This window comes from Heliconius melpomene, chromosome 10 (genome assembly GCF_056956725.1).
Source record: "Heliconius melpomene rosina isolate 202511_hmr_F chromosome 10, ASM5695672v1, whole genome shotgun sequence".
NCBI classification, from domain to species: Eukaryota; Metazoa; Arthropoda; class Insecta; order Lepidoptera; family Nymphalidae; genus Heliconius; species Heliconius melpomene.
The window spans coordinates 16,530,207-16,542,057 of NC_140398.1; the positions used below are offsets into that span (position 1 = coordinate 16,530,207).

Sequence of the window (11,851 nt, forward strand, 5' to 3'; positions counted from 1 at the left end):
TTATCCTATGGTTATAGAGAAAACGATAATAATAGAAAGAAAAACGAAATAATAAATATAAAATTAAAGATTTCTTTTTTTTTATAAAACGAATGAACTACTAATATAGTAATAGTGAAGTTGCATAGATTCAAATCTATACATAAGTAGAACTGTTGCTCACTCACCGCTGCCTTTGTCTGTTCATTGAAAATATATGAGAAAAAATATTATAGGAACTGTTTTCGAAAGTAATTGGGAAAGGTGAGAAAAAAATGGTTTCATAGTACAAGCGGGCGAAGCAGCGAGCGGACCGCTAGTATTTAATAAAAATATAAAACAATTCAATTAACATTTTAAACATAATTTATTTATATTAATTTCATTATGAATAAAGTTCAATAAATAAATAAATACAACAAGTATATAAAACAAAGTTATAACTACATATATTTAAATAATAAACACCTGTATTTCGATATTTGATATAACATTTTTAATATGTCACAATAAAAGTATAATTTGTACTAAAAATATACAATTTTTAAGTTGCAAATTATTTACAATTTATGTAACAGCCACCATTTAATTATATAACTAAGTATAAACCCTGTTTTCCTTACAAATAACAATTCAAAATTCTATTAAGATTAAAAATATATATATCACAGCTTTCCTCTCATGAAAGGCTTGAGGTATTCGTGGAAAGTAGAATTAACCGTTTCTTGATTTAGAGGGTTGTTACGGGCATCCTCCATTAGTCTTTCGTAGACCTGGCCGTCGTACGCGCCTAGAGTTGAAAGAAGCATCTGCCAAACACAAATGACAGAATGAATTAAATATAATACAACGGCATATATTTTTTAGAGGCCGGTCGTGGCGCAGGGCACAAAGTGACTGTAAACGCTGGATGCCTCCAGAATTCGGCGAAAAGTGAGTAACGGAGTGTTTTAACATTTGTTTGGTCTAAAAAATTACATATAAGGGTCATAATCAGAAAAAGTGCACATTTTGTGTCTTTTCTTGTCCCGCTACTTTGAATGCGTTTTAAAAATACAATTTTAAAGATAATTTAAATATTTTGCCATTTAAGATAAATTTACTTATTAACTTAAAGATTTTTGTAATATTTTAAATGTATTAAGGCTTTTAATAGTATTTTTTGTTAGTTGCAAAAAACCTTTCAAAATGCTTCCATACAATTTTTCGTGTCCCATTCACCACTTTACTTTTTAAAAATTGATTTGTTACGAATATTTATGGTTTTATTTGATTTCAGGTATGTTTATATTACTTTACTTTATGCATAATATTAAATAGAACTACTTTTATTGATACATTATTTAATAAATAATATATATTAATTAACTAAATTTGTCCCAAAATATTGTCTTTTTGTTACTCAGGGCTAGTAACGTACAATTAAGATATGAACGCAATTATTTTGGATGGTATTTAATATTAGTTTTTATTGTGGCACCATTATTCTAAAAGTCAATGCTGTCGTAGCTACAACCAGTAGTGTTCTCGCTGCAGTTGAGGGGTTCAAATGTTTTAAAGGGAATGCGTAAAATTACATCTCAGGGTTATAAACGGCTTTTATTTTGGTAAGTATTCTATAATTTCGTTTTCTTGTTTATGTTATTTGCTTCTTTTTACAAAATCTCAAAAAAGAACGTCAGTGCTTGCACATGCAACACGTGGCTTATGAGCAAATATTTAAAAAGGTTAGAATTTCTCAGACTTCATTCTCAATTTCGTTATATTTCGTTACGTAACGAAACTGAGAAAATATGAAGCCTAGTTCACAAATACGGTACCATTGTTTTCTTATATATGTTTATAATAAAATTTTATCGAACCGGTGCTTGTATATGGAAGATATGTATATAAGAAAAAAAAAATGCTGGCATATGAAAAAAACTATTAGTGACTTTTCATAACGTAAAGTAACCAAAAATAATGATTTTTAAGTTTTTTTGCTTGTTTGCTTGTTTGTCTATGTGTTTGTGCACGCTAATCTCAGAAACAGCTGAACCGATTTAGTTAAAATTTATTTTTATTCTTTCTGAAATTAGTTGTGATTTTGTGATTATTATTTTTTGATATATATTTTTGTATTTTCAGTAAGCGTAAGCTCCTATGTCAAATGCTGAAACAAATGCTTTTTTTTTTTAGATATAGAGAACGTCTTAAAAAGACCAATTCTATTAAATATGAAGATATGCGGAATAAACACTTACAAAGAATTAAACTTAATTCCAATGATAACGACTCAAATTTTGATATATTTTAAAGTGAATTTAATTTTATCATTAACTTTGTGATCTCTAACTAGAAATATAAGTTTATTACGTTACGAACTAGCATTATTATATTGTTAATATTCTCACTTTGTTATGTTTTCTTCTTACATTTATAATCTGTTAATTCAACGATTGAACCTTTAAAATTTTGATCTGTGTCTCATTAAATAAAAAAAAACAATAGTTTTATTCATATAATATCGTTATTTTGTTGTGTATAATGCCTTATGTCATCAGTTTCGTAACAAACTTTATCAGTGTTGTTACTTATCAGTTACGTTACGAATTCGAAAATGTCCACTTTTCTGATTATGACCCATAAACAGAATGCTTTATTTAGATAAAAACTTTTTTTACCTCATCCCTAATATCAAAAGCGTCAACTAAACCGACAGCATTGGGTCTTAACTTCAGCAGTATATCCTCGTACCAGATTTGAAGAGATTCTGCATTATTAGACGATATTGTAGTATGCTGAAAGAAAAAGTTATAAACTATAAAGATTAAGCCCTGGGACGAGGCGTTTCGTCTACCAGACTAGGAAAATAAAAAATGTATTATTTAATTTATTCAAATATGATTATTCCCTCGGGGAATAGGAAGGAAGGAAGAGGAAGTGGGCAACGGAAATGTCTTAATGGGAACGGAATATCTTAACACCAAGTTCCCAGGTTATCTCTGCCTACCCTGTTATATGCAGGATAGCACGTGAAGCTAAAAAAATGTGGTTTACTCACTTGTAATAAATCACTAAGTCTTTGCAATGCCCAATACGCACAGTACAGTTCAAGTAACTGTTTAAGAACTATATGAAGTTCTGGAGACAACGTGTGAGCAGCCTTCTTGACTTCTTCGCAAAATGTTGATAAAATTATTGCTCTACAGTGTGCCTGAAATATAAAAATAAATTAATATTTATATATTACTTTTTATTTTCTACTCTAATATTTTATTTTATCTGATATGTAACAAGACAAAACGCGGCGTTATGCAAATCCACTCGATACGCAAAGCCTAGAAAATTCAGCGGAAAGTGAGAAAAAAAAAACAATAATTTCAAGTTATATTGATTTTTTCAGGTTACCTCAGCCGCTTCAACCAGTTGAACAGAAGTAATGTTCCATGCATCTTCAAATGACATTCCTGACGCTACTCTCTGTTCCATGATGCTAACACACATCGAGATCTTTCTGTAATTAATTGGTTTTTTTTATGTTTTTGACACTATAATTTTCCACTATTAAAAAGATAAGTGAGGCCATACGTGAATGTAAACGCGATAGATTGTGGGTTCGATTCCCAGTTGTGGGAATAAAACATTTATTATTTCTATATCGTTCCCTCATTCTGATGATAAAATTATCCAGGACAAATCTAAAAGTAAATATGGTAACTATAATTTTGTCCTCTACAGAAATTATGTCAGTATCTTACCTCATGGAAACGATTTGGAAACCACGAACAATACATTCGACGGACTTTTGCCAGGTTTTGTAGACATCTTGTCTGACATCAGCTAAATATTGGACTGTAGGATATAAGTTACCGTTATCGACTTGTTGCCAACTTTTCGCTAAAAATCTATAAAAGAATAAATAAATTTATAAAAGTTGACAAACTAAATTATTTTATGAATGAATGAATGAATGAATGAATTGAACCACAATTGTCTGTTCTATAAGCTTAATATGTTTTTTTTTTTAAGATTTTCTTTGGGTGAACGCGCTAGTCTCAGGAACTATTAGTTCAAATCGAACAACTATTTTTTTATATTGGATAGTCCATTTTAACGAGGACAACTGTATTAAATTACATTAATAATTTTGATGTAACCCACTGTGCCTGCGGTCAAAATATACTGCGAATACACATCTCTTAGATATTTCTAGTGAAAGCTAGTAATATATATACTTAGTATACCTAGCAGTCTGCAATAATAACACGGTGTTTTCCCCTTCATAAGTACACGCGGCAGTGGCCTGAGCATACAAGCTGGGTAAATTGGAAGACATCATGAACCCATGACCACCGCAGGCGAGGCGACAGCGCTCTACAAACGATGCTGTGTCAGATGTTACTATTGCTTTTAAACAACACGCCAGGGAGTGCAGCTGGAAATAAAAATATGACATTTATTTATATTCATAAAAATATAGAACCGAGATAGCCGTCGTCGTGCGCAAGGCAATAGTGAAGGGTACTTCTGATTGTCACAGAAAAGAAATATGTCCTTTAAATACTTGTTTTAGTGATAGAAACTAAGGTATTAAATGTCACAGAAAAGACCACCCTTCAAATAGTACCTACTAGTAATTATAAAAATAGAAAAAGCTTTCATTTTTTTTAATAATGCAAATAGTAAATGGTTAATAATTGCTTGATTAAAATTCATTAATCCTGTTTTTTTTAAATATTAAAAAATATATTTAAAGTGAGTTGCATGTAAAAATACCAATACGTCTAACTTGTGATAAGTGTGATAAATACAATAAGTATACTATAATTATTATAGTATACTACGACTCACAAGAAAAATTGCTTTGCCATTCTAAATATTCTAAGTATTCTACGTAACAAATAAATCGTTTCTTTCGCGTTAATTTATACTAGAAAAAAAAAAACGATACTAATAATAGAAAAAGTATTTAATAGATACATTGAAAGATTTAATAGGTTTTTATACTTTTTTATCATAACACACTATCTAGATAAATATCCTTTATTCAATTATTTAAAAAAAAAAAGATTTGTACATACTTAATTAAAACTAAAATGTTGACTAGCTAATTTCATGGAATCGGTTATTCGTGACGGTGCGCGCACGCATCGTAAAAATTTACTCTCGTAATTTTTACCTAAGGGGGGTTTTTAGGGGTTAAAAAAATATAACGTGGGGAACAGAGTGTCTTAACACTAGTTCCCTCTGCCTACATATACAGGATACAGCTTGAAACTGATTTTTTAATTTCATTTATTCAAAAATAAATTTTAAGTACCTCAGGTAACCTATCAAAATTACCGCCAAGTAACTGTTCATTAATGACAGTGAAGGTGTCCCACAGCTTGGTCGCCGTAAGTCGCATGGCGTGACACGCGGCTATAGCCACGAATAGTTTGTGCTGTTGAGTCAAGTAGTCGAGGACTTGGCTTTCTGGCTCACTGAAATATAAGAAATAGAAATAAATACCTATATTATACCTGATTTTTATATTTTTCAAGTATGACGCAAAGAAATTTTAGAGCATTTTGAATGCCATCAGTGCCGTGGTCAATGCGACACTACTTAATTATCGTACATATCATAACAAATTTAGCAAATACTAACAGTCTCTATAAACACATACAGAAGTATTAGAGGTATTTATACCCTGAGTGTATAGTGTGTTGTATTGTCGTAGTCTATTCGTACTATTAGACATGATAGATACTAATGAACTGTGTTTTCCAACCAAATTTAAGAGATATCTATGTTTATTTTTCTATTCTATAATTTAATTACTGTTATGTAAAGGTGGTGGAGTAGGTACTTTTGTTGTTCACAAAGAGCATTTAGCAAGATCAAGGTCATCTTGCTAAATGCAAATTTCAAAAGAACACAAGTATATATTATGCATAAAAACGTTTTTTTGTGATTGCGTTATTGCCTTGAAATTGTGTTAAAAATTATAAAATTATAAAGTTTATTCATATAATGTCAGTAAGCAGTATACTTTGACCAACGGCAAAAAATATATAAAGTAATATTTCATATAATATACTTATAAATATTTTACTTAAAACAAAATACCAAGGAAAAATTAATTAAAATCTCAAAGATTTGGAAGATTTTGAGTAATTAACTGAAAATTAAATACCTATTTCATTTCTTTAGCTCACACTGTATCCCGCACACAGCAGGTTACGCAGAGCGAACTTAAATTCTGAAAGCAAGGCGCTCTGGTGTCGAGACAAAAAACGGCGTTGAGTTCCGTCACTCAACAGTCAATTAGAGATTTAAATACATAATTTATATATTTCATACTCAGGTTTTCTCTGCGACTGTCTTCTTACAGCGGAATAGCGTATAGCAATAGTAACAGCTTTACGTAAGTGACTGACTACATCGAACACTATGACCACTCTCACGAACACCATGGCTCCGTAGTTCAGCTTGCTGTTTGAAGATTGGACATAAGTGCCGTCCTGAAACAAAAAAAATGTTTGAAAAATCAGAGCGATTATAGGATCACTTTGTTAACCATCTATCTATCTTTCGAGACCATTTATCTTGAGATCACGTGGAGGTACCAAGTTTTGGTTTTCATTTGGACTAAAATTAATATCAAATATTCAGGTCTACAGAGCACAAAAAATCTAGCTTTCTAAGTCAAAGCGACATGCATCATTTTCTTACATTTTGCAATCAACACCCACCTCAGGGAGGACCTATGAAATTTGAATACCAATAAAGGAAAACATACAATTTTTTAATAAGTTCAGAGATATACGAGTACTTAAACTCTGCAGTTGGGTCAACTTAAGTTCAGAGTAAACCAAACAGGTATCGTGATAAGCATAGTGATTTTGTTTATTAAGAATTTATTTTATACTGTTATCAATTACAAACGAAAATTAATAATAAAAAGTACATACAGTTATTTGTACTTCTATAACACTTTTGGTGGCAAATTTCTACCTGGCAACACTGATTTACATATATTTTTTTATTCAAATAACTTACTTCTAAAACTTTTGCGTGTTTCATTAACATATTCCTCCTAGGTATCCTGACGTTGTCAAAACCCAAAAACCCATTATTAACAGGATTCAAGCCCATTTTAGCCCCAATATCCCCCACTTCAATGCCGGGCAAGGGTATGTGAGTTTCTTCATCTCTTAATTGTACTATGAACGTATGTACTCCATGACATTTTCCTTTGGTATATAATTGTGCTATTACTATAGAATAATTTGCTGACTGACCCACTGAAAAAACAATATTAAAATAAATAAAAAATTGAACGCTAAAACATCGTCCTAAATTGTACGAGTATATCGATCCGTTTGGCCATCGCCAATCATGGTTTAGTGGAACAGTTTGATTGTAAACGCGACCTCTGTGGGTTCGATTCCGAGAAATGACTTAGGTATTTAATATTTTCATTTCCTCACTCTGATAACAAGACAAACAGTACTGAATTTTCTAAATTAACGAAATAATAATCATGAATATCTTCATAATTAAAATTGAAAATTTATGGAATTCGAACATGTCATACTCACATCCTCCAGGCCACCATTTATAAGATGTTACAGTCGGGCTGTTCAGGACAAACTCTTGTGTATTAGGATCATACGTTGCGGTGGTCTCCAAGCCTCTGATAAACGTCCCGTGACCTAGTTCTGTCTAACATAAAAATACATAGAAATAAATTTGCCTACAATAAACAAATATACGTCAACGTGGCACAAGGGCGCAAGTTCAATTTCCCCACTGAAATATTTAATATTTCCATTTTTTCGCTTAGGTGTAGAGGCAAAACACGCGTTGAGTTCCGCCACTTAACATGCAATGTCTCCACAAATTGGCGGAAAATGAGGAGCAGAGTGTCTTGACACTAGGCTCCTTCTGCCTACTCTACATGCGGGATACAGTATAAAGTCGACAAAAACAATAAACAAATGCTTGTGTATGGCAATAGTAAACCGATGAATCGTATGTATAGTTAACACTTTAGAAACCATTTAAATAAGACATACATTTTTTAAAAAAAATATTTCAGTCTATCAATCGAAACAAAATTTAAATATAATTACATTTTGATATTACATTGAAACTTGTTCACGTTATCAAAATTGTACCTATAATTATTTTTTATTCTATTTAGCAATTTAGACATCCTACTACTAGATATATCTATACTCACTTGTGCGTAACTACCAATTATCCTCGAATTCCAGGATTTAGGCAGCCACTGCTCTACTTGCTTCTCATCACCCTGGTTGAGAATAGCTGGCATAAACATAACATAATGTAGCGCGAGAGGAGACCCATCCCTTAACGTTGAAAGCCGAAGTAAGTTAGGTACCACATCCCTAGTATAAAAGGAAATGTAATCAAATTAATTCGTCATAATTATTTATCTGTATGCATGTAGACTAATTAGTTTACGAGTTATGAAAGGCTCAAAAGTAGTTTGAAATGGTGGTTGTAAAATAAACATTGCTCGTTTCCAGCTTTTTAATTTAGCTGGACACTTGCCAGTGTTCTAGGTAATCCTATGGCAAAACCATCAGACCAGCTAAGCTGAGAGGATTTTCTTTAGAATAGACAGAGAGAACCTGTAAACCTAGTATTAAGACACTCTGTTCCACTTTACCTCCTTGTCAGAGGGAAAATAAGAAAATTTAAAATATTTGATTCACCCGAGTAAGAATCGAACCCACAATCGTCTCGTTTACAATTTCTCAATTTCGTGCTGAAGTGAAGAACAGTCTCTTGACACTTGATTCTCTCGGCCTTACCTGATATAATATGCGTAATACAGAATGAAATACTCTGAATTATTGTATAGGTATTCAGATTTATCTCGATATCTGCAATGAATGTTATTAGAGTTTTAAAAAAATATAGTTACTTACCTATAATTCTTTAAATCGGTTTTCCCATCATCTTGCATCTGTCGAACCACAGAGAACAAAACAGCAGATTTTTTAACACTATCTTCATATTTCTCCTTGTGACTCATGTAATAATCTGGTACATCATTAAACTTCGCAAAATGCTTAATAATGACGTTTTCTATGAAAAATATATTTATTATAAGCAAAAAGATTGACAGACAGATAAAACCTAAATAAATAATTTCACTTATTATTAGTGTAAAATTAATAGTCCTAGTCAATGGGATTAATTAATAAACGTCTTATGTATAATTCAATATGTCTACGCTATCAAAGTTGCCATAATCAAAATGCTGAGGTAGATGTGTGGCGTAACTAACTTCGATAAAATCAGTTACAAGTTCGTGTGAGAAATTGAAAAGCTTTGGTTTCTTTTTTAGCTTCACGCTGTATCCCGCAAATAGTAGGGTAGGCAGAGGGATCAGGCCAAGGTGATGATGATGTTTCGAGCATGCCAGTTGAACGTAAGTTATTTCGCAAATGACAATTTATATAAAGAACACGCGAAGGAAATTATTCGAAAAACAAAGATAAGCTAGACATATCAGCCTGTGCGTGGCTAATTTATTTTACTTGTAAAATTAGTGTTATATATATTTTAGTAACATTTCTGATGATAACATGTCTCGTTATTTTATTTTATATACTTTGATATGAAAACTACATCTTTATTTAGGAATCCTACAATATTCAGTTGAAATAATATTATAAGAGGAATTTTAAAAAACAATACTTATTAAAACATCCAGAAAAGGAAAGGAAAGGAATATTTAATTGAACACTAGGCTTAAGTTTAATCATGTGCATTGAACATCCTATATACCTTTATGAGTAATAGGGCATCCAGAAAATATATTTTTTTGAAATTTTGAAAATCACTTGAACTTAAAAGGATATAATATTTAATATGTTATGTTATCATATATTGTATTTAATATTATATACTGTATTGGTATATTAAGTAAGTAACTAACTAACATTCTCTTTCAATTGATGTTAGATTCTTTTTATTCTGATAATAAGAAGAAAAAACGAATTATCAAAATTTTATTATAGATTGTTGGGGCAAATAGTATGTATCATTCATAAAAAATAAGTTTCATAAAAAAACCAGATACCTACAGATTTTTGCACCCAAATCTGGTATTAGTAATCATAATATGTCGGCATGATTGAAATTGTGGCATGGTTATTTAAAAATATTTAGATATCATTTAGTTCTGTTCTTATTCTATAGCTATTAATGGTACTCAGAACAAATGTGATTAATGATGTGATGTGATGTGATTAATAATATAAGTATATTCTAAGGCCCATAAAATGAGTTTTATGGGCCTTAGAATATACTTATATTATTAACCAGAGGCCACTGCGCGGTTTCGCCTGCTACTTTTTAAAAAGTAGCCTATGTGGTTGTCCATAGCCCCCTCTATCGGCGAGTGAAAGTCGCATAAAATAAGTTTAGCTGTTCTGAAGATTAGCCAGGAGAAATAAATAGAAAGACAGAAAAAGAGACATAAAGTATAAAATTGTTTGTTTGTCTTTTAATACCGTACATAAAGAAATAAAGATTTATTTATAAAACCATTTTTCACAATATAAAATTATTTATTAATAATTTGAATACATAAAGTACATAGTCAGTACAGGGCCGTGATCGCTGCACCTTCGAGATAATCTATAAAGGTGGCTTTTTTTTTTCTTATAGCTTTAGCTGCTATAGTTATTTATCAGATGTTTCAGATCTTCAATTTTTTATCTCGTTGAAATGACACACTCATCACACTTAAAAAAATCATAAATTCATTCGTTATTTTAAGCCTCCCTACATCATTTTTTCGCAAATATATTCAATGTAGACACATGTTACTGTTTTATTATAGTACAGATAAAAAAGATAAATAAAGCAAAAAATAAAAATTAGATTAATAAAGCAAAAAATAATAATATTATACTCTTTTTAAAAAGTAAATGTTTTATATTTATTTATACGTACACAAGAAATGATTACTACAAAAATATAGAGACTATATAAAAGAAAAATATTAAAAAAAACATTATTTATAGAGCAATGTATAACAATAGGATACACAAAAAAAGTGCAAAACATTTTAAATTAATTTCTTAATTCAATGACCCTTGATAACGATAGTCAAAAATAAAAACGTACCACTTTCCCTTCTCTCCTTAGTGTTTTGATGACCACCATCCATAAATATTGTTAGCTCTTCAATATTAAAAGTACATTTGGCCCTTTCTCGTTGTAAATCAATATTTATTTTGGACATTCTGCCAAAACTTTAGAGGAACGCGCGGAATACGAACGGTAGCTACTCGAGTTTGACAAATACTGAAGTTATCAAGTTAGTGTGTGTATGTGTAGTGTGTTATACTAACGTAGCGGAAGCGGTACGCCGTATGAATATGAACCATATAGAGTTGCAGACGAAAACGAGTTTATATATGTATATTAATAATACTATAGTACTTAATGATAAGGCAATATTACTTGAGACGTCGCGTATTGGGAGGAGGTTCCTGGTTCCTGGCTTCGTTTTCTATTCTAGCCTGGAGCCGTAGAATCTTGTCCCACCGTAGAAGTTTTTTTTTACATTTTTAAATATATTTTCCAAAATATAAAATTTTCCTCTTTTGTATTAAAACTATATATTGTGGGTATATTAATTTCTATATATGCAATTAAGGTTGTTTTCATTTCTTTTTTTTCTGTTTAACCACTATTTGTGAGGTAGGTACTCTATGTTCTCTACATTCTGAATATGGTATACGGTACCAATTTCGGTATTATATCTCCAAAAATTGTAATACATTAGACGACTGAAACTACTACTTCAATATTCCAAATTCAGTTTTAAACTGTATAGTTCAACATTAACATAGAA

The 11,851-nt window shown here is 30.8% G+C and overlaps 1 protein-coding gene across 1 annotated transcript; it reads right to left on the reverse strand.

Annotated features, from left to right (window-relative positions):
• Nucleotides 1-258: 258 nt before the first annotated feature.
• Nucleotides 259-11,311, reverse strand: LOC146535946 (acyl-coenzyme A oxidase 1-like). The gene is made up of 13 exons (XM_085190868.1): nt 11,119-11,311; nt 8,907-9,066; nt 8,192-8,360; nt 7,548-7,671; nt 7,006-7,250; nt 6,307-6,467; nt 5,282-5,444; nt 4,206-4,396; nt 3,720-3,866; nt 3,370-3,475; nt 3,023-3,175; nt 2,643-2,759; nt 259-788 (listed from the first exon to the last, which is right to left on the reverse strand). The coding sequence occupies exons 1-13, from the start codon at nt 11,234-11,236 to the stop codon at nt 645-647; spliced, it is 1,998 nt and encodes a 665-aa protein (XP_085046994.1). The 5' UTR covers nt 11,237-11,311; the 3' UTR covers nt 259-644.
• Between the last annotated feature and the right edge of the window lie 540 nt (nt 11,312-11,851).